The following is a 24,091-nucleotide window of genomic DNA, read 5'->3' as shown; positions in this document are numbered from 1 at the left end:
TTTGCAGCAATACACTTTTCAGCAAATTCTGATGTTGTTTGACATGTTACACGACCCGTTTCCATTTGAAAAAAACTGACTTAGACTCAAGATGGCCGATTTCAAGATGGCGCCCATGTTCGGTACATGCCCTAAAAGATGGCCCACCTAACCCATACCTTACTGGAGTATTCCGTTTCCCCATTTCCTGCACATTTTTGAAACAAGGGTGTACTGCGAGTCTTGAAAAGTGATAAAGTGGATGGTGATAAAGTACCAGCCAATCAGCTCCCAACTGTCATTTTTCAAACACAGCCTGTAATGTGATCATTAGAAGCTGATTAGTACTTTGTCACTCTCCACGTTTTCTCTCTCGGAAGCTTAGTACATCTGCCCCACTGTCTTAAGTTAAACCATACTGCTTGATGGTCACTGGATCTTCTAATTCTCTCGTGTTCACTGTTCACCTCCCTGAATGCATCGGCTATGGGGGATGCAATTGTGTTTTCTTTATTTTGAAATGCAAAGATCTCATTTAACATAAGTTAATCATTATATTAGCCAGCAGAAGCTGTTCCGCTATCGGTTTTCACAAGGTCTGTCACCACCTGGTTCTCCTGCCATTGAGATTATAGTTTGTTTTTGCACAAGTATAAAATCTAGGTTTCGTGTGAGGCCGGGACAGTCAGGGATCCGCCGAGGATCTCCCTAGTGCCGGAATGGAGCAGCATTTCCTTCTGCTGGTCTTGGTAGGCCTCTGCCACGGGCAGTCCCGGCTAGGTGAGAGCCTGAGATGTTCATCATCATACTTCTGTTTGCTATGTATTGCAATCATACTTATATATTTGTGAAGAAGATGTAATGATGGTGAATAAACTGACTTTACATTCTCTTAAGATATAGATGCAAAAGTTTTAGGCAGGAGTGGAAAAAATGCTGCAAGTAAGAATGCTTTCAAAAATAGTTACTGTTAATAGTTTATTTTAACAAAATGCAAAGTGAATGAACAGCAGAGAAATCTAAATCACATCAATGGGGGTAATTCCAAGTTGATCGCAGCAGGATATTTGTTAGCAGTTGGGCAAAACCATGTGCACTGCAGGTGGGGCAGATATAACATTTGCAGAGAGAGTTAGATTTGGGTGGGTTATTTTGTTTCTGTGCAGGGTAAATACTGGCTGCTTTATTTTTACACTGCAATTTAGATTGCAGATTGAACACACCCCACCCAAATCTAACTCTCTCTGCACATGTTATATCTGCCTCCCCTGCAGTGCACATGGTTTTGCCCAACTGCTAAAAAATTTCCTGCTGCCATCAACTTGGAATTACCCCCAATATTTGGTGTGAACACCCTTTGCCTTCAAAACAGCATCATCTCTTCTAGGTACACTTGCACACAGTTTTTTGCATTAACTCGGCAGGATGGTTGTAACAAACACTTTTATCTCTTCAAGGTTTAGTACATCTGCCCCATTGAGGCTATTTTTGAACTACAACTCCCAGCCTGCCATGCCACCCAAGGCAATTATATAATAGTGTTCGGCATCTGTCAGAGAGCTGGTGTTCGCTCTACTTGAAGCAGCTTTGTTTCTCTAACCATTTAGTATGTTCTATGTCTGAAGACCGCATTGCTTGTGGCTCGATCTCCAGTCTGAAACGCCTCTCTGATACCTACCCGCAGGCTCATACAACCTGGACAGCTATGTGTCCGTCTCCGGCTTGTCCTCTGGAGCTTACATGGCCAATCAGTTCCACGTCGCTCACTCCGGGAAAGTTCTGGGAGCCGCTATGTTTGCAGGAGGTAATAACATTTTATGATCTGGTATAACAATAATAGTATGTTTTTGTTAATTTCCTAACTCTGTTTTAGGCTGTAATATAAACCTGTTATCACTGCCAGGGTGCTAGAAGGGGTGAGGAAGGTTTGCAAATGATTGCTGTGATGTTCTGGCACTTTGCGGTTGCCCGATAAAAAATGATGAGGGTTATATTTGCCCATTACACCAACAGCTGATGCCTACCTGTGATATAGTTTGGCCTGAGAAATGTTTTCACGGTAAGTGTGGTATGTAATGGGCTTGAGCAGCAGCCACCAATCATATGATGCATTTCGCCGTCTTGCAAACAATAATGTGGAGGCCTCTGCAGCCCTTCTCCCACCCGCTTCCCCGGGAAACATTTACCTTACGGTCACTGCGCCTCTGCAGCAGCGGGATTGTTCTATAGGAGCTAAAAGTTAGAGGACAAGAATGCAACAAGTCACTGCATGCTACAGCAAGGGACTGTACAGTGAGGGAAGGGGTGCAGGTCCCTTTGAACTGTGTGTGTGTGGTGGGGAGGAAGGCGGTTTGGGAGGGGGTCCTTGGCATGTAATTAGCATCATGCAACTTTAACACGTACCCAGCAGCGGTTGTGACAAACTGTGTAATACATAGTATATGAATGATTATTTCTTTCTCAGTAATAGTTGCCCGGTATTCTGTACACACACACTTCTGTGTAGGTACAACGCTGCAGATACCTTGTGGAACCCTGTAAATAAAAGACAATAATAATAATTATTATGGGACTTGATTTTCAATTGCAGTTCTGGAAATAATGAATTCTGATTCACTGACGCGTTTCTCCACTTTGCTTTCGCATAGGTCCCTACTACTGTGCCATCGGGAACTCGCTGACTGCGACCAACGCGTGTATGAAGTTTCCCTCCACCATCAGCGTTTTGCCCCTTAAAGTTTACACTGAAACATGCGCAAAAACAGGATTAATAGACCCCCTGTCCAATCTGGCGCGTGGGCGAGTGTTCATCTTCTCTGGCTCTGCGGACTCTGTCCTCCTACAAGGTGAGTAGCAGAGATGATTCCCTGCGGAAGAATATTTCATTTATCTTTGTGCGCCAACTGTTTCAGCTCATACTGTTTATTTCCCCGCTCCGAGGCTGTATATCTCCAATTACCCTACAGGTGAATCTATAACGGTGCTAGAAAACATAATATAAAATAACATAAAGCACCAAGAGTGGGTATAGAACCTGCTTTGTTGCGCTCACCTCCCCTGTCGGCATTCTGCCGCCGGGATCCCGCGGTCGATATGCTGACCACCGAGATCACCAGCGTCGGTAAGGCATATCCAACCCACTTTAACCCCTAACACTAAAATTTCTATTATCTGCATTTTGACCTGTGTCAGCATTTCATATGGCAACTTTTTGACCGTGTCGACATTTAATGTATCCACATTTTGACTGTGTCACCAATTTCCAGGTGTCGACATATTAATTCTGTAGACGTTATGGCATTTGACATTATAGTCCTGACACTGTAATTGTCGACAGCCTCCCTACATCCCAATGTCTTCAGGTGGCGCTAGCTACCATTACCCATTGGTAGAGTCCCGGAGACTGGGAGCTGTGCCACTGGCGAATGACGTGTTAATCAAAGCCCCCGGAGACTGTGCGCTGTGCCACTGGCGAATGGCGTGTTAATCAAAGCACTGTCCCTGTATAAATTTTTAATACATATTACGCTAGAGGAGGTTATATATATTTCACGGGAAGGACCGGTAATAATGAAGGCACAGCCGCGATTACTTACACCCCTAAGTGATGTGTAAGTTCCATCCAATTAAAGATTGCAACCTACGGTTCCTCCCCCGCAATAAGATGGATGAAAGCCTCTTTGTTCCAGAATGGAAGGTCTGAAAAGTCACATGACCACTTTACTCACAATACACCCCTTCCCAAACTATACAAGACTCCCCTCCCCCCGAGGAGGCGCCTTCCCGACCATTTTGTTTGTGTCCCATCCGTAGTCTGTCTGTGTCCTTAATACAGATTTTTTTTCTTTTCCTCGTAGGGGTGGCTAAAAAACTGCAGGACTATTATACATCGTATATTACAAGCTCTGGGGCCGTTAAAACCGTTTATAACATCGGCGCTGAGCATGGCATGGTGAGTGGGGCACAGGGACAAACATACAACAAGGGGTGGGTCTGCTGGTCTAAAGCCCGGTCGTGGGTCTCCTCCTGTGGGTATAGGGGAGAGAATGAGATTGGTGGAACCAACTATTCGTCCACCTGTGCTCTACTGGGGAGACCCACCAAGCTTCTTATGCTGGGGAGACCCACCAAGCTTCTTATGCTGAGGAGACCCACGGAGACCCACCAAGCTTCTAATGCTGGGGAGACCCACCAAGCTTCTTATGCTGGGGAGACCCACCAAGCTTCTTATGCTGGGGAGACCCACCAAGCTTCTTATGCTGGGGAGACCCCACCAAGCTTCTTATACTGGGGAGACCCACCAAGCTTCTTATGCTGGGGAGGCCTGAGATGGGCGTGAAAGCTTCTGGGGTGTAGATGCTGCTGACCTGGGGGAGGTGTATCAAGTCTTGGAGTGCGATAAACCGTGCAGGTTGCCGGCCGAACTCTGAAGTTTTTTTTAAAGGGGCAATCCTGTAAAGGCTAAACCGTGCCTTGTACAAGATTGCCCCTTTAAAAAAAAAATACTTTATCCGGGTATGGGTCGTTGGGTCGACACAACTTAGGTCGACAGTCAGTAGGTTGACCACTATTGGTCAACATGTACTAGGTCGACAGTTCAAAAGGTCACCATGAGTTTTTTTTTTGTTTGTTTTTTTGGTGTCGTTTTCTTCGTAAAGTGTTGGGGTACCCCATTTAGTGCATCGTGTCCCCTCACTTTGCTCGCCATGCTTCGGGCAAGGTGCCTCTCTCCGCTACCGCTGCGCTCTGCACAGGTTACTGTTCCCAATTGTAGTCTACGTGGATCGTCAAGTATGAAAAAGTCCAAAAAATTTTAAAAAAAATTTCTTCAAAACTCATGTCGACTTAATGACTGTCGACCTAAGTGGTGTCGAACTAATGACCGTATCCCCTCCATCCTATCCGTGATGTCTGTGTAACCATAATCTAATGTCGAGCTCTAAGCAGAGTTATGACATTTCCAAGGACCAAAGAAGAACTTCAACGCTAATGATACAATAATATGGATGAAAAGCACAGAATACCAAAAGATGAAGATGTTTAGTAAAGGTTGCCGTGAACTAGCCAGTAATTGAAAGTTTTCTAAAGAAGGTCATGCCGTATACAGGCAAATGTTGGAAATCCGGTTAAAATATAATGGGGGTGGAGAAGGGGGAGCCGCGGGTGTTGGGGGGGCAGGGGGGATGGTGTGATTGTATTGACCAATAATAAAACACTGTAATAAATATCGTTAATACGTGGGACTGTCTGGAAAGTAGGGACTGTTGGAAACAATAGTGAGCTGCTCTATCAATATCAATATAATGTGTTTTATTTACGTTCCTGTTTATTCTGTTTCCAGTGCATTTACTGCGGCATCGAGTGTAAATTGTATGGAAATTACAATATTTAAAAGTTCAAGGAATAATCTGAATGTTTCTTGTTCCAGCCCACGGACAGCTACGGGGGACCCTGCGGGGTACTGAACGGTGACTATATTAACAACTGCAACTACAATGGCGCCTACGAGGCGCTGAACCACATCTACGGGGGGCTGCAGGTGAGTGGGCGTATGGCGGGAAGAGGGCGGAATTCCTAGATGGATTCAACAGAAGCGGCGACATTCTCTCATCGCTTCTACTTTCTTTCAGAAACCCAGCAGCACCGCGGGACAAACCGGACAGGTACAGCTATGGGGGGATATTGGTGTCACAAAAAAAGAAAAAAAAAGTAATAAAAAAAATAATATATATATATATATATATATATATATATATATACTGTATATACTCTTTTTGAATTAAATCTTTTTATATATTCAATTATATGGTAATTAAGATACTGTATATTCAATTTTTCTTTTTTTTCTGGAGAAAGTAATCTTTACAGTATCTTCTTGGGGAGGGGAAAGAGTCCAAATAATGAAAAAAAAAATTTTTTTTACAGAAAATATATATAGTAAATGAATTGGCACAATATTTCTTTTTCTTTATCATCCACTAGGGGTCACTGGAGTACTCTTGGGATATGGACGGGCTTCCGTAGGAACAGCACTGAATATTTAAATTTAGAACACTCCACCCCTCCATATCCCCGAGTACCTCTCAGTGTTTTTTCTGTGCTCGAAGTAGTAACAGCTAATGTGGCTGAGTCCACACTTACTTTGAATTTTATTTTTATTTTTATTTTTTCTATTTTATGTATCCCTTTCCCCCTTCCAAAAGGCAGGGTCAGGGATAGTGCAGCTGCTGATAGCAGCAGGGGCGTGTCGGGCCTCTCTGAAAGAGCTCCCTCACAGCCACACACACTGTGTGTCTTCCTGCAGGCTGGCCGGCGCTTACTAAGAAGCCCCGTCGGAGCCTCATTACAGACAACTATTGCAGGTATGTGAGGAATGAGAACGGGGCGGTCAGCTTCCGCTGCCGTCCCGACGAGGGGAGAAGGCGCTGGTGTTCTTTCTGACTGCGGCTGCAGCAGCGCCGGCCGCCGGGTAACGCTCAGCTGCTGGCCGCCGGGTAATGCTGGCCGCCGGGTCTCCGCTCCAGCGTTTCTTACATGCTCTGGCCGCCGCTACAGGCCATCTGCTCCCCGCGTCTGGTCCGCCGCTTCTCCCAATGCTCCGGCCGCCGCTTGTATCCGCTGGGGGCCGTAGTCATAGCACTAAGCTCCCAGTTTATCAGGTGCCCGATGCCCGGCCCGCACTGCACGCTACGGAGCAGCTGCGAGGGGGGGGGGGGGGGGGAGAAGGGACAGCAGCAGGCTGTTGAAGGCCACACATTTATATATATATAATATATAATGAGGCTTTTGCTGGCAGGGAGACTGTGTATAACATCAGTATGGAATGCACTGTGATTATGTGTATAAGCATGGCAGCCATTAATAATGCTTCCTGTGTCTGTCTCCTGTGTTTCCAGAACGTTCCTGTCCTACATCTCTACTCCACCGGAGGCGCAGGGGTGTTAGTGGGAATTTGGGATCACATTTCATACTACTGGCCACGTGTACTGCACTTGGCCAGATTTATATACAGAGACACCTTACTGCTATTTTACTGAGTCGTGCAGGTGTCTGTTTTTTGTGTATTGTATTGTCTGTCGCCATAATGAGTAAGGCACCAGCAAAAACTAAAAAGCATAATTGCAAAGTCTGTAACAGTGTGTTACCGGATGGATCTACCACATGTACAGTATGTTTTGTGAATTCGGTTCAGAATACCATTTCTGCTCCTGTTTTACAACCAATTTCCTCACCGGACCCTCCGTGGGGTATGTTAGTAAATGTACTGGATAGGTTACAATCAGAATTGACCGCCGCTCGTCAGGAGCGGGAAACGGTAAGATCTGAGTCTAGGGTGAGACCGCCAGAACTACCGGAGGCGTCTCAGTCTTGCGCAAGGTCCAAATCCATTTTGGGTAAACGGGATAACTTTCATATGTCTTATGATTTTCCAGTGTCTGCTATGTTGCATTCTGACGATTCCATGCCAGACCTCACGGAACAAGATGAGGGTGAGGAGGGCGAAGTGGAGTCAGATGGCGAGGATGTTAACAGTTCCGGCATTGATGATCTCATCAGAGCGGTACGTCAGTCTCTGAGGTTTCCTGAAGCTGAGCAGCCTCTCACAAATGATCAGGTCGTATTTACTAAACGACGGAAGACGCCAATAAGTTTTCCTGTGTCGGATTCTCTAAATCAGATGTTAGTAGAAACACGACAGAATCCAGATAAACGGTTTTCTATACCTCGCAGATTTAAGTCTAGTTACCCGTTTCCAGACTCGGTAACGTGTACATGGGAGAATCCACCAATGGTTGATTCGTCAGTGTCCAAGCTTACCAAGAAATTAACCATACCAGTGCCATCAGCTACTACGCTTAAAGATCCTTCAGATCGCAAGATAGAAACTATGCTAAAATCCATGTATGTAGCAGCAGGTGTGATGCTAAGACCTGGATTGGTTGGCATTTGGGTCACTAAGGCGCTCATAATATGGCTTACAGAACTCAAATCTGCTTTACATGACGAAAACCTGATAATTCTTGTAAATCAAATGATTGAGGCTGTAGAGTATCTCTGTACAGCATCTACTGACGTCTGTCAGCTCACTTCTCGTATTTCATCGTCGCTAATTACGGCACGAAGAGCACTCTACCTGCGTACTTATCAGGCGGAGGCAGAGGTCAAACGAAGTATAGAGGCGTTGCCTTACGATGGAAAGAAGTTGTTTGGTCCAGAATTGGACGCATGGATTGCGGAGGCTACGGGAGGTAAGTCTGTTTTCTTACCATTGCCTCCACCGGTTCCAAGAAGAAGGTACGCTGGACCTTCGTTCAAATCCTTTAGACCTCAGCCCTTTCGAGGACGTGGCAGAGGATCAGCCACGCCTGCTAGACGTGGTCGCGGACGTGGTTTCCATCAAACCAACACAACTCGCCAAAACGCTAAGGTTACCGACAAGCCAGTGGCATGACGGCCTACCAGCCCATCTCGGTTCTCCAATTGTGGGAGCACGCCTTCAGACGTTCCATGTGGCGTGGTTCCACACATCCGCGGATGGCTGGATCCGCAATTTAGTGTTAAAAGGTTACAAAATAGAGTTCGACTGTCTTCCGCCTCTGCGGTTTTTCAAGACAGGATTGCCTCTGTCGGACGACAAGAGGAGGGTTTTGCAAATTGACATTCAGTCCCTACTGGATTCGGCAGTGTTGATTCCGGTCCCTGTACACCAACAGGGTCAGGGTTATTATTCAAGTCTGTTTGTGGTCCCGAAGCCGGATGGCTCAGTCAGACCAATATTGAACTTAAAGGGGCTCAATCAGTACGTAACTTACTACAGATTCAAGATGGAGTCTCTACGTTCGGTGATTGCGGGTTTAGAGGCAAAGGAATTTATGATTGCGCTAGACCTCAAGGATGCGTACTTACACATTCCAATTTGGCAGCCTCATCAGAAATTCTTACGGTTTGCAATACGCCAGAACCATTACCAGTTTCAGGCTCTACCGTTTGGTCTGTCATCAGCGCCACGGGTATTCACCAAAGTGATGTCTGTGATGATAGCTCACCTCAGATCCCTGGGAGTGACAATAGTTCCGTATTTAGACGATCTGCTCATCAAAGCTCCGTCTCAACAGATACTTCTCCAACATGCGCTGCTAACATACAATGTACTGGTTCACCACGGTTGGATTGTCAACTTCAAGAAATCACATCTAATTCCGTCTCAACGCCTTCAGTTCCTAGGTATGATTCTCGATACGGTCAATCAAAGAATTTACCTACCACAGCAGAAAGTACAAATGCTACGCCATCTAGTACAATTAGTGCTCAAGCCACGCACAGTGTCGGTACACTTGTGCATTCGCCTCTTAGGCACAATGGTGGCAGCTTTCGAGGCGCTTCAGTTCGGAAGATTTCACTCTCGTCCATTTCAGCTGAATGTGCTTGCCCAGTGGTCGGGCTCGCATCTGCAGATTCACCACAGGGTGAGGTTGTCACCAACAGCAAGAGTATCTCTGCTCTGGTGGCTCAAGGAACACAATTTAACCGCAGGAAGACGGTTCGGAGGTTGGAATTGGATAATTCTAACTACGGACGCCAGTCTCAGAGGTTGGGGAGCGGTAATTCAAAATTGTCAGCTCCAGGGTCTCTGGGCGGATCACGAGAAATTGCTTTCTATAAATGTTCTAGAACTCCGCGCAATTTACAATGCGCTACGACAAGCAGTGCACGTGCTTCGCTCTCAGCCTGTCCAAGTGCAGTCGGACAATGCGACGGCGGTCGCATACATCAACAAACAAGGAGGAACGAGAAGCCGCATGGCAATGCGGGAAGTAGCTCGAATCCTCAATTGGGCGGAATGCCACCAGGTGATATTGTCGGCAGTGTTCATTCCGGGAGTGGACAACTGGGAAGCGGATTATCTCAGTCGTCGGGATTTTCATCCAGGCGAATGGGCATTAAATCCAGAAGTGTTTCGCATGTTGGTTCAGCGATGGGGTTATCCTCAGGTGGACCTGATGGCGTCTCGACACAATCACCAGACATTCCAGTATGTGTCCAGAACAAGAGATCCACAGGCAGTGGCGGTGGATGCTCTCACGGTCGAGTGGCCGTACAGTCTTGTGTATCTGTTTCCACCGTTTCCGTTGCTCCCTCTGGTGCTAAAACGAATCAAAAGAGAGACAGTCACAGTCATACTAGTGGCGCCTCATTGGCCTCGGAGAGCTTGGTACTCGGATCTCCGAGGATTACTCGCAGACGATCCTTGGCCGCTCCCGCTACGTCCAGACCTGTTACAACAGGGTCCATTCCTTTACCCCGATTTAGCGCGGCTGCGTTTGACGGGGTGGCTGTTGAGACCGCCCTCTTAAGAAGAGAGGGCATTCCAGATTCAGTTATACCAACCATGTTACGAGCTAGGAAGCCAGTTACGGCAGCTCATTATTACAGAATATGGCGTGCCTATATAGGTTGGTGTGAAGCTCGGAAATTTCCGACATCAGCTTTCAAGTTATGCCGCCTCTTGTTGTTTCTACAAACAGGGTTAGATGGAGGACTGCGTTTATCTACACTAAAGGTGCAGGTGTCTGCGTTGTCAATTTACTTTCAAAGACGATTGGCTCTATTGCCGTCTATACGCACTTTTCTCCAAGGTGTCCTCAGAGTACAGCCTCCATTCATTCCACCTACAGCGCCATGGGACTTGAATCTGGTTTTAGAGTTCTTACAGTCTTCATATTTTGAACCCTTACAGCAAGTGGATATAAAGTTTCTCACTTGGAAAACAATTTTTCTTCTAGCCTTAGCTTCGGCAAGGCGCGTTTCGGATTTGGGTGCATTGTCATGCAAGGCACCGTATTTGGTGTTTCATGATGACAGAGCGGAACTTCGTACGAATCCCGCCTTCTTACCAAAGGTAGTGTCATCTTTTCACATCAATCAACCAATAGTAGTTCCTGTGTTGACGGCACATTCTGGAACTCTGGATGTGGTACGCGCATTACGCGTTTATGTATCCCGAACGTCTTCAGTTCGTAAAACGGATACGTTGTTTGTTCTCTATGATGCTGCCAAGATGGGTTGGCCAGCGTCTAAACAAACTTTGTCCAGATGGATAAAACTGACCATACGTCAGGCTTACCTTCATGCTAGGTTACAACCGCCTACGTCAGTAACCGCTCATTCCACACGTTCTGTGGGAACTTCATGGGCAGCTGGTCGTGGGGCTTCTGCGACGCAGCTTTGCCGTGCGGCTACATGGTCTTCAGTGCACACGTTTGTGCGCTTTTACAAGTTTGATACGTTTGCGGCATCAGCATCTAGCTTTGGCCGCCTAGTGTTACAAGTGCCAAACAGCTCTCCCGCCCACGGAGGAAGCTTTGGTACGTCCCAAGAGTACTCCAGTGACCCCTAGTGGATGATAAAGAAAATAGGATTTTGGTACTTACCAGGTAAATCCTTTTCTTTGAATCCATAGGGGGCACTGGACGCCCACCCAGAGCAGTTTTACCTAGTTGTGGTTAGTTCTGAGGATCTTATGGTAACACACTTTCACCGACTGGTTCAAATTACAAGTGCTGGTTAGGGTGTCAACTGTTTAGTTGTCAGTAACGTTATGTGTTAACTTCGTTATTGTCAGTTATGTTATATGTAATACTCCATTGTCAACCTCTCTATAGTTCCTGTTCGGCTCAGTAAAAAACACTGAGAGGTACTCGGGGATATGGAGGGGTGGAGTGTTCTAAATTTAAATATTCAGTGCTGTTCCTACGGAAGCCCGTCCATATCCCAAGAGTACTCCAGTGCCCCCTATGGATTCAAAGAAAAGGATTTACCTGGTAAGTACCAAAATCCTATTTTTTGAGCATTCTCTGTTAGCGCCATCCCCAGGCTGGCGCTAACAGCGGAAGTGTCATGGCGGTACAGGCACCACTGCCAGGCTTGATATATAGAGCCGCAGATACTGTATATAAGGGCGGTGGTATCGTTGCTGGAGCTAGCAATGTGCAGTGGGTGATAGCTCCTTACATGTATAGGGTGAGGTATAGCACCTGCTTCCCCGGAGAAAAGGTCCTGTGATAAATCCACCCCAATGTTCTTTACCGCTAATGTTCCTTCTGCAATATCTCTATTTGTAGTTGATCTTGTTTGACCAGTCCGAATATTTCAAGTTGGCGCCCACGATAACCTATGGGATGGATACAGCCGGCTACGTATATGTGCCAACAGCGTGCAAGAACGGAGCAAGTAAGTGCCTTTGTAATCCTGAGCTGTGGTGGACGGAGCCTTGCGTTATACCAACCACTGCAGAGACGGTGCAGGGAGAGACAGGGCAGGAGAAGGGCCCCCGAGTCTGAGCACCGCTACCAGAAAGGGCCATCGGCCCAGCTCAGCAGTGATGCCAATTATAGCCGATCTGTCAATTAAACCAATCATTTATTGCTGTATAGAGCCACCATATAGGGCAGCGCTGTACAGAAGCAATCTCGTTATTCCCATCAGAACATCCACCTTCGGAGCTTACACTCTACATTGTCCACCATACACACAACAAGAGAGTACAACTGTCTGTTTCACATTTCTTTGGGTCGTTACAGGAGCCGTTGAATGTCGCTGCCAAATACTAGTGCTCCGCTCAAAAAGGTCACAATAGGTCGCCTGTCGCGCCACCCACTGAGATCCCCTGGGATGTGTGCAGAGCAACTCGGGACCCTCAGAAGACATAAGAGGAGGGGGGGGGGGGGGGGCGTAGGCGCAAACAGATCTTAATCCAGCCCTGGCTATTGGCCCGTTCCACACGTGGCGGATTCTTCCTTAGAACATTTTGGCTTCTAGCTCTCAGGGCGTCCTTCGTCTACTGTAGTTTTGTAAATACTCAGATCCATTATCCAACACCCAGCCGGAATAATATTGCAGCACATTACACAATCTGTGAGAACGATCCCAGTGTTATTACTGTTCTGTCTGAGCTAGGTATCAGGTCTGTGTTATTTATGAGCCTCTTTGTGTATTGGTTTCAGGGTGCAGACTTCATATAGCGTTCCACGGCTGTCTCCAGGGCAGGTAAGGTCTCCACCCTCACTCCCGCTCTCCCGCACTAGACACCTCAGGCCTCGGAGGCCGCAGTTTGATCTGACCTGGGGAAAAGTATTGTTTAGACTCGTACATCAGGTGCGGCAGGATCATTTTTACCCTCCCTTTATTTTGCAGGGAGAAAGTCGGTGAGAAATTTGCCCGGTACGGCGGCTACAACCAGGTGGCAGACCTCAATAACTTCATCATCCTGTATCCTCAGGCCAGATCCATCCTGACCAACCCTAATGGATGCTGGGACTGGTAAGGAAGCTGGCATAGTACATATGTTACTGGTCGTACATCCTCTGCTAGATTGCTGGCACTATACCCACTGTCTCTTGGCATCTAGTGTATGATGATTATCTGCCCCCAATAGTTACAATTTGCAGGGTCCAAAAGTGGGGATTGGGGCTATTGGTAAAGTGGATGTACTACTATTATTATTATCCAATAATTTCTCTAACGTCCTAAGTGGATGCTGGGACTCCGTAAGGACCATGGGGAATAGCGGCTCCGCAGGAGACTGGGCACAAAAGTAAAAGCTTGAACTAGCTGGTGTGCACTGGCTCCTCCCCCTATGACCCTCCTCCAAGCCTCAGATTTTTGTGCCCGAACGAGAAGGGTGCACACTAGGTGGCTCTCCTGAGCTGCTTAGAGTAAAAGTTTATTTTAGGTTTTTTATTTTCAGTGAGTCCTGCTGGCAACAGGATCACTGCATCGTGGGACTAAGGGGAGAAGAAACGAACTCACCTGCGTGCAGAGTGGATTGGGTTTCTTAGGCTACTGGACATTAGCTCCAGAGGGACGATCACAGGTTCAGCCTGGATGGGTCCCGGAGCCGCGCCGCCGGCCCCCTTACAGGAACGAAGAGGTCCGGTGAAATCGGCGGCAGAAGACGTTCCTGTCTTCAACTAAGGTAGCGCACAGCACTGCAGCTGTGCGCCATTGCTCTCAGCACACTTCACACTCCGGTCACTGAGGGTGCAGGGCGCTGGGGGGGAGCGCCCTGAGACGCAATAAAAACAGAAATACCTTAGGATGGCAAAAGAAATACATCACATATAGCTCCTGGGCTATATGGATGTATTTAACCCCTGCCAGTTTTCCAGAAAAAAGCGGGAGATAAGGCCGTCGTGAAGGGGCGGAGCCTATCTCCTCAGCACACAAGCGCCATTTTCCCTCACAGTTCCGCTGGAAGGACGGCTCCCTGACTCTCCCCTGCAGTCCCTACAGAATCAGGGTAAAAACGAGAGAGGGGGGGGGGGCACTATTGGCAGCTAAATTATAAACAGCAGCTATAAAAGGGAGTAACACTTATATAAGGTTATCCCTATAGATATATATAGCGCTCTGGTGTGTGCTGGCAAACTCTCCCTCTGTCTCCCCAAAGGGCTAGTGGGGTCCTGTCCTCTATCAGAGCATTCCCTGTGTGTGTGCTGGGTGTCGGTACGATTGTGTCGACATGTATGAGGAGGAAAATGATGTGGAAGCAGAGCAATTGCCTGTATTAGTGATGTCACCCCCTAGGGAGTCGACACCTGACTGGATGGTTGTATTTAAAGAACTACGTGACAATGTCAGCACTTTACAAAAAACTGTTGACGACATGAGACAGCCGACAAATCAATTAGTGCCTGTCCAGGCGTCTCAGACACCGTCAGGGGCGATAAAACGCCCGTTACCTCAGTGGGTCGACACAGACCCAGACACGGATACTGAGTCCAGTGTCGACGGTGAGGAGACAAACGTAATGTCCAGTAGGGCCACACGTTACATGATCACGGCAATGAAGGAGGCATTGAACATTTCTGACACTACAAGTACCACAAAGAAGGGTATTATGTGGGGAGTGAAAAAACTACCAGTAGCTTTTCCTGAGTCAGATGAATTAAATGAGGTGTGTGATAAAGCGTGGGTTTCCCCCGATAAAAAAGTGCTAATTTCTAATAAATTATTGGCACTATACCCTTTCCCGCCAGAGGTTAGGGCGCGTTGGGAAACACCCCCTAGAGTAGATAAAGCGCTCACACGTTTATCTAAACAAGTAGCGTTACCGTCTCCCGATACGGCCGCCCTCAAAGAACCAGCGGATAGAAGGCTGGAAAATATCCTGAAGGGTATATACACACATACTGGTGTTATACTGCGACCAGCAATCGCATCAGCCTGGATGTGCAGTGCTGGAGTTGCGTGGTCGGATTCCGTGACTGAAAATATTGATACCCTGGATAGGGACAGTATATTACTAACTATAGAGCATTTGAAGGATGCATTACTATATATGCGTGATGCACAGAGGGATATTTGCACCCTGGCATCAAGAGTGAGTGCTATGTCTATTTCTGCCAGAAGAGCGTTATGGACGCGACAGTGGTCAGGGGATGCGGATTCCAAACGACATATGGAAGTATTGCCGTTTAAAGGGGAGGAGTTATTTGGGGCCGGTCTATCGGACCTGGTGGCCACGGCAACGGCCGGAAAGTCCACCTTTTTACCCCAGGTCACCTCTCAGCAGAAAAAGACACCGTCTTTTCAAACTCAGTCCTTTCGTTCCCATAAGTACAGGCGGGCAAAAGGCCACTCATTTCTGCCCCGGGGCAGAGGAAGAGGAAAAAGACTGCACCAGGCAGCCTCTTCCCAGGAGCAGAAGCCCTCCTCTGCTTCTGCCAAGTCTTCAGCATGACGCTGGGGCTTTACAAGCGGACTCGGACACGGTGGGGGCCCGTCTCAAAAATGTCAACGCGCAGTGGGCTCACTCGCAAGTGGACCCCTGGATTCTGCAGGTAGTATCACAGGGGTACAAACTGGAATTCGAGACGTCTCCCCCTCGCCGGTTCCTGAAGTCTGCTCTACCAAAGTCTCCCTCCGACAGGGAGGCAGTTTTGGAAGCCATTCACAAGCTGTATTCCCAGCAGGTGATAATCAAGGTACCTCTCCTACAAAGGGAAAGGGGTATTATTCCACGCTGTTTGTGGTACCGAAGCCGGACGGCTCAGTGAGACCAATTTTAAATCTAAAATCCTTGAACACTTACATAAAGAGGTTCAAATTCAAGATGGAGTCACTCAGAGCAGTGATAGCAAACCTGGAAGAAGGGGACTATATGGTGTCTCTGGACATCAAAGATGCTTATCTCCACGTCCCAATCTACCCTTCTCACCAAGGGTACCTCAGGTTTGTAGTACAAAACTGTCATTATCAGTTTCAGACGCTGCCGTTTGGATTGTCCACGGCACCTCGGGTCTTTACCAAGGTAATGGCCGAAATGATGATTCTTCTTTGAAGAAAAAGCGTTTTAATTATCCCTTACTTGGACGATCTCCTGATAAGGGCAAGGTCCAGGGAACAGTTAGAAGTCGGAGTAGCACTATCTCAGTTAGTGTTACGTCAGCACGGGTGGATTCTAAATATTCCAAAATCGCAGCTGATTCCAACGACACGTCTCCTGTTCCTAGGAATGATTCTGGACACAGTCCAGAAAAAGGTGTTTCTCCCAGAGGAGAAGGCCAGGGAGTTATCCGAGCTAGTCAGGAATCTCCTAAAACCAGGCCAGGTGTCAGTGCATCAGTGCACGAGGGTCCTGGGAAAAATGGTGGCTTCTTACGAAGCGATTCCATTCGGAAGATTCCATGCAAGAACGTTTCAGTGGGATCTTCTGGACAAATGGTCCGGATCGCATCTTCAGATGCATCAGCGGATAACCCTGTCGCCAAGGACAAGGGTGTCTCTTCTGTGGTGGCTGCAGAGTGCTCATCTACTAGAGGGCCGCAGATTCGGCATTCAGGATTGGATCCTGGTGACCACAGATGCCAGCCTGAGAGGCTGGGGAGCAGTCACACAGGGACAAAATTTCCAGGGCTTGTGGTCAAGCATGGAAACATCTCTTCATATAAACATTCTGGAACTAAGGGCCATTTACAATGCCCTAAGTCAAGCAAAACCCCTGCTTCAGGGTCAGGCGGTATTGATCCAATCGGACAACATCACGTCAGTCGCCCACGTAAACAGGGCGGCACGAGAAGCAGGAGGGCGATGGCAGAAGCTGCAAGGATTCTTCGCTGGGCGGAGAATCATGTGATAGCACTGTCAGCAGTGTTCATTCCGGGAGTGGACAACTGGGAAGCGGACTTCCTCAGCAGACACGACCTTCACCCGGGGGAGTGGGGACTTAATCCAGAAGTCTTCCAAGAGATGGTAAACCGTTGGGAAAAACCAAAGGTGGACATGATGGCGTCCCGTCTCAACAAAAAACTAGACAGATATTGCGCCAGGTCAAGGGACCCTCAGGCAATAGCGGTGGACGCTCTGGTAACACCATGGGTGTACCAGTCAGTGTATGTGTTCCCTCCTCTGCCTCTCATACCAAAAGTACTGAGAATCATAAAAAGGAGAGGAGTAAGAACTATACTCGTGGTTCCGGATTGGCCAAGAAGGACTTGGTACCCGGAACTTCAAGAGATGCTCACGGAGGACCCGTGGCCTCTACCTCTAAGAAAGGACCTGCTCCAGCAGGGACCTTGTCTGTTCCAAGACTTACCGCGGCTGCGTTTGACGGCATGGCGGTTGAACGCCGGATCCTGAAGGAAAAAGGCATTCCAGAAGAAGTCATCCCTACCCTGATAAAGGCCAGGAAGGATGTAACCGCGAAACATTATCACCGCATTTGGCGAAAATATGTTGCGTGGTGTGAGGCCAAAGAGGCCCCTACAGAGGAATTTCAACTGGGTCGCTTCCTACATTTCCTGCAAACAGGACTGTCTATGGGCCTAAAATTAGGGTCCATTAAGGTTCAAATTTCGGCCCTGTCGATTTTCTTCCAAAAAGAACTGGCTTCAGTGCCTGAAGTCCAGACGTTTGTCAAAGGGGTACTGCATATACAGCCTCCTTTTGTGCCCCCGGTGGCACCTTGGGATCTCAATGTGGTTTTGGGGTTCCTAAAATCACATTGGTTTGAACCACTCACCACTGTGGAATTAAAATATCTCACATGGAAGGTGGTAATGCTGTTAGCCCTGGCTTCAGCCAGGCGTGTCTCAGAATTGGCGGCTTTATCTTATAAAAGCCCTTACCTGATTTTTCACACGGATAGGGCAGAATTGAGGACTCGTCCTCAATTTCTCCCAAAGGTGGTTTCAGCCTATTGTGGTGCCTGCGGCTACTAGGGACTTGGAGGACTCCAAGTTACTGGACGTAGTCAGGGCCCTGAAAATATATATTTCCAGGACGGCTGGAGTCAGGTAATCTGACTCGCTGTTTATCCTGTATGCACCCAACAAGCTGGGTGCTCCTGCTTCTAAGCAGGCGATTGCTCGTTGGATTTGTAGTACAATTCAGCTTGCACATTCTGTGGCAGGCCTGCCACAGCCAAAATCTGTAAAAGCCCATTCCACAAGGAAGGTGGGCTCATCTTGGGCGGCTGCCCGAGGGGTCTCGGCTTTACAACTTTGCCGAGCAGCTACTTGGTCAGGGGCAAACACGTTTGCTAAATTCTACAAATTTGATACCCTGGCTGAGGAGGACCTGGAGTTCTCTCATTCGGTGCTGCAGAGTCATCCGCACTCTCCTGCCCGTTTGGGAGCTTTGGTATAATCCCCATGGTCCTTACGGAGTCCCTGCATCCACTTAGGACGTTAGAGAAAATAAGAATTTACTTACCGATAATTCTATTTCTCATAGTCCGTAGTGGATGCTGGGCGCCCATCCCAAGTGCGGATTGTCTGCAATACTTGTATATAGTTATTGTTACAAAATTCGGGTTATTATTGTTGTGAGCCATCTTTTCAGAGGCTCCTTCGTTTGTCATACTGTTAACTGGGTTCAGATCACAGGTTGTACGGTGTGATTGGTGTGGCTGGTATGAGTCTTACCCGGGATTCAATATCCTTCCTTATTATGTACGCTCGTCCGGGCACAGTATCCTAACTGAGGCTTGGAGGAGGGTCATAGGGGGAGGAGCCAGTGCACACCAGCTAGTTCAAGCTTTTACTTTTGTGCCCAGTCTCCTGCGGAGCCGCTATTCCCCATGGTCCTTACGGAGTCCCAGCATCCACTACGGACTATGAGAAATAGAATTATCGGTAAGTAAATAATTATTTTTACCGTGCACAGTTTCCGCAGCACCGTGCATGGTACAGTATATACACAGTAACAGTAACATGTGACAGATCAATGGTACAGTAAATGTACACTGACATATCATTGGACGTGGACTAGAGAACGAGGGTTGGGGACTCAATGTTTCATGACGGGTAGGTAGAGAAGAGTCACTTGAAGGGGAAGTCAGATCAGAACTCAATGAGCCTGTACCCAGCAAGGGGCGGACACACAGAGACAGGAGACAAGGAGCACTGGAATCAAGGCTAGTGCAGGGGAGGAAAATAAAGGAGGAGGGCCCTGCCTGTCAGAGCTTACCTGCTAATGGGAGGGGAGAACAGTTGGAGGGTGATCTGTGCTACCAGGCTGCGGCAGTGCCATCTCCCCAGCCTAGTGCCGTAGTGCACCGTCACTGCTCGCACACCACTAGTTACTAGTATGCCCCCCACATTCTCCTACCCACCCGTACTCAGATCTGATCAAAATGTTATCCCACTCCTACTTCTGCCACTAGTTACCTGCTATTGTGTTTTGTTTTTTTTTGTTTTTCTCCATTGCTCGCTTCCAACCCACCATGTGGTTTTCCTGTAATGTTTACCTCCACTGATTGCACACCCTGCCAGTGTGCCCTACTTACAGGGTACATCATACTACTACATAAGCATCAGTTTTCCCATATATGAACTTGGCCCTTGTATGGCTCACCTCCCACAGTGTAACCTTCGTAGTGTGCCCAACATGGCTGCCCCATATGGTACACTTGTGGATGGGATGAAAAATACATGGACCTTGTGGTTTTGTTGGAACCCTACTCTGAACTGTAGGACTCTGAAATCACCCCCATTTTGTGTCATCTCTTCTAGGGGTGGACTATTCCACCCTGGGTAATCCTACGCTGAGCGCCCAAGATGGCTGCTGCACTTGGTACTTTGTGAGGGTGGAATACACAACCCTTGGAAGTTATTACCCAAAATGCCTGCACCAATCCTGCGTTATGCTTTCTGTGTGCTTAAGATTTTCTTTTATGTCTGTGTTGCTGATCTATTGCTGTATTACTCAAATCCTCTGTATCATGTGCATTGTTTTTGATGTCTGTAAAGCGCCTTGAGTCCTGTTGGAGAAAGAGCGCTATATAAATAAAATTATTATTATTATTAACCCTGCAATTTATGTCACTTCACCGAAACGGTCTTCATTTACTAACAGTAAGCATTGCTCTCTCTCTCTCTCTCTCTCTCAGGTGGGGATTTACTGGAATCGCATACGGTAAGAGAAGGACCTCCATTATTCATTTTAAAGTCACATTCGTACAAAAATGTGTTAGTGGGAGAATTAATGACACTGACACAACTTGTTGTCACACCTAAATCTATCCGAGGCGTCCGTCCCCTGGGGGCTAGAGGCCATTTGCAGCCTAGAGTGTCCGTGGAACATTTTGGTTCTGAAAGTGTCCTTAATTACTAAATCCATTTCAGCATCTGATCCGGCGACGCTTTCTGGACACTAATGGAAATTGCCTGTAAAGAGATAAAGGAAAAAAAACATATTATTAGATAAACCCTGTTATGTGAAAATGTACTGCAGCAGCTCCTGCCATTCCCACCTCACACCTTCACCCCTCTGCCACCCTTGAATGGTGGCACTCACCGAAGTGGGTGGGGTATTCCTCTTGCCTCATGGCTGTCCTGAGCTCCCCAGACAGTACTGGAGTGTCCCCCCCCCCCCCCTCCTCCTTCAACACCCCAGGAGCTTTACCTCCTAAGAGGTATGTGGCCATAGGTTCTGAATTTGTTTCCTAGAAATGTATATACTGGTCCAGGCCTCTTCGAGCTTGTATTACAATGTTGGTGACTATAAGGTCTATTCATGAAGCAGTGAAAAGAGTGGAGAAGTGAGCTAGTGGAGAAGTTGCCCATGGCAACCAATCAGCTGCTATGTATATATAATTTGATGTAAAGCACTTGATATATGTTACTTAAAAGCTGATTGGTTCCCGTGGGGAACTTCTCCACAGACTCACTTCTCCACTCTTGTCACTGCTTCATGTATAGACCCCTATGTGTAATGTATAATTCTGCCTCTTTGTTTCTAGCTACCAAGGACTCTTTCCAGGTGACCGGGGTGGAGCGGATGATGCGCAGAGCTCAGGGACTGTATTAAGTGAGCGACAAGAAAAACGCGTCTACACAAGAATCCTATATTCTCCAGCCCATGACACGAAACCTCCGTGTGACATCTTTGTGTATACATTGCAATACGGCGGCACAACGCTTTCTATGGCTTCATTGACTTTAATCTCTTATATAAGACATATAATATCCAGGTAGCACAAAGTAAAAGACCTGCGGTGAGGTTAGAGATGAGTAGTATTTAAATTTGTACAAAAGCCTTCACGCCCGTCTCCACGGCTATACACCCGAGATTGCGATCCACACCAGCTGCATTTTGATGGACAGATTGTCATATTGTGAGAAAGATGGGAGAAAGGGGTGGGGCTAGAACTCTGCCAGGGAGACGGACGGAAAGCAGAGAGGATGATGCGCCTAAAACCTTACACTATGTATATAGCTTAATAGCAGTGCATGTATATAAATGTTTGAGGCCGTATTGGTAAATTGTTTGGTTGCATCTTAGCAGAGGTAACAGTCGTCCTACCCAAACATAGATCTCTTCCTTCATTGCCATTTGGCAAAATGTATGCCTGAGGGGCACCTTATTAGGTCTAAAGTCACCGTTACACCCCACCTTTACCTGTGTACCCCGCTGCTTTGTGCGGCAATGTGGGGTAATTGCCACTTTGTTACAGCAGAATAAAATATCTTGCTTTTCATCTTTCTGTGTCATTTCTTAAGGAAAACGTATCTCCAAGTGCCTCAAACTCAGGGGTGTAGCTAGAATTTTGTGGGACCCATATCATCACTTTAAAGGGGTGTCAGTGATGTAGTGCCGGTATGGAGGGGTCAGTGATGTAGTGCTGGGTATGGAGGGGTCAGTGACATAGCGCAGGGTAAGGAGGGGTCAGTGACGTAGTGTTGGGTATGGAGGTGTCAGTGACGTAGTGCCGGGTATGAAGGGGTCAGTGACGTAGTGTTGGGTATGGAGGGGTCAGTGATGTAGTGCTGGGTATGGAGGGGTCAGTGATGTAGTGTTGGGTATGGAGGGGTCAGTGACGTAGTGCTGGGCATTGAGGGGTCAGTGACATCGTGCCGGTATGGAGGGATCAGTGATGTAGTGATGGGTATGGATGGGTCAGTGACGTAGTGCCGGGTATGGATGGGTCAGTGACGTAGTGCCCTGTATGGATGGGTCAGTGACGTAGTGCCGGGTATGGATGGGTCAGTGATGTAGTGCCGGGTATGGATGGGTCAGTGATGTAGTGCCGGGTATGGATGGGTCAGTGACGTAGTGCCGGGTATGGAGGGGTCAGTGACGTAGTGCCAGGTATGGAAGGGTCAGTGACGTAGTGCAGGGTATGGAGGGGTCAGTGACGTAGTGCCGGGTATGGAGGGGTCAGTGACGTTGTGCCGGGTATGGAAGAGTCAGTGACGTAGTGCCGGGTATGGAGGGGTCAGTGACGTAGTGCCGGGTATGGAGTGGTCAGTGACGTTGTCCGGGTATGGAGGGTTCAGTGACGTAGTGCCGGGTATGGAGTGGTCAGTGACGTTGTCCGGGTATGGAGGGTTCAGTGACGTAGTGCCAGGTATGGAGGGGTCAGTGACGTAGTGCCGGGTATGGAGGGGTCAGTGACGTAGTGCTGGGTATGGAGGGGTCAGTGACGTAGTGCTGGGTATGGAGGGGTCAGTGACGTAGTGCTGGGTATGGAGGGGTCAGTGATGTAGTGCTGGGTATGGAGGGGTCAGTGATGTAGTGCTGGGTATGGAGGGGTCAGTGACGTAGTGCTGTGTATGGAGAGGTCAGTGACGTAGTGTTGGGTATGGAGGGGTCAGTGATGTAGTGCTGGGGTATGGAGGGGTCAGTGATGTAGTGCTGGGTATGAAGGGGTCAGTGTCGTAGTGTTGGGTATGGAGGGATCAGTGACGTAGTGCTGGGTATGGAGGGGTCAGTGACGTAGTGCTGGGCATGGAGGGGTCAGTGACATCGTGCCGGTATGGAGGGATCAGTGATGTAGTGATGGGTATGGATGGGTCAGTGACGTAGTGCCGGGTATGGATGGGTCAGTGACGTAGTGCCGTGTATGGATGGGTCAGTGACGTAGTGCCGGGTATGGATGGGTCAGTGACGTAGTGCCGGGTATGGATGGGTCAGTGATGTAGTGCCGGGTATGGATGGGTCAGTGACGTAGTGCCGGGTATGGAGGGGTCAGTGACGTAGTGCCAGGTATGGAAGGGTCAGTGACGTAGTGCAGGGTATGGAGGGGTCAGTGACGTAGTGCCGGGTATGGAGGGGTCAGTGACGTTGTGCCGGGTATGGAAGAGTCAGTGACGTAGTGCCGGGTATGGAGGGGTCAGTGACGTAGTGCCGGGTATGGAGGGGTCAGTGACGTAGTGCCGGGTATGGAGGGGTCAGTGACGTTGTCCGGGTATGGAGGGTTCAGTGACGTAGTGCCAGGTATGGAGGGGTCAGTGACGTAGTGCCGGGTATGGAGGGGTCAGTGACGTAGTGCTGGGTATGGAGGGGTCAGTGACGTAGTGCTGGGTATGGAGGGGTCAGTGACGTAGTGCTGGGTATGGAGGGGTCAGTGATGTAGTGCTGGGTATGGAGGGGTCAGTGACGTAGTGCTGTGTATGGAGAGGTCAGTGACGTAGTGTTGGGTATGGAGGGGTCAGTGATGTAGTGCTGGGTATGGAGGGGTCAGTGATGTAGTGCTGGGTATGAAGGGGTCAGTGTCGTAGTGTTGGGTATGGAGGGGTCAGTGACGTAGTGCTGGGTATGGAGGGGTCAGTGACGTAGTGCTGGGCATGGAGGGGTCAGTGACATCGTGCCGGTATGGAGGGATCAG

At 48.2% G+C, this 24,091-nt stretch overlaps 1 protein-coding gene across 1 annotated transcript; it reads left to right on the top strand.

Moving 5' to 3' along the window:
- Positions 1-1,598: 1,598 nt before the first annotated feature.
- On the top strand, positions 1,599-21,933 carry LOC134935799 (poly(3-hydroxybutyrate) depolymerase-like). The gene is made up of 10 exons (XM_063930625.1): positions 1,599-1,783; positions 2,628-2,825; positions 3,837-3,931; positions 5,408-5,518; positions 5,610-5,642; positions 12,102-12,210; positions 12,984-13,026; positions 13,174-13,299; positions 20,372-20,397; positions 21,224-21,933. The coding sequence occupies exons 1-10, from the start codon at positions 1,720-1,722 to the stop codon at positions 21,289-21,291; spliced, it is 873 nt and encodes a 290-aa protein (XP_063786695.1). The 5' UTR covers positions 1,599-1,719; the 3' UTR covers positions 21,292-21,933.
- Positions 21,934-24,091: the final 2,158 nt, after the last annotated feature.

The sequence above is a fragment of the Pseudophryne corroboree genome, chromosome 6 (assembly GCF_028390025.1).
Source record: "Pseudophryne corroboree isolate aPseCor3 chromosome 6, aPseCor3.hap2, whole genome shotgun sequence".
Classification (NCBI taxonomy): domain Eukaryota; kingdom Metazoa; phylum Chordata; class Amphibia; order Anura; family Myobatrachidae; genus Pseudophryne; species Pseudophryne corroboree.
The sequence above is the reverse complement of the archived record's forward strand: the minus strand, read 5'-3'. Positions and strand labels throughout refer to the sequence as shown.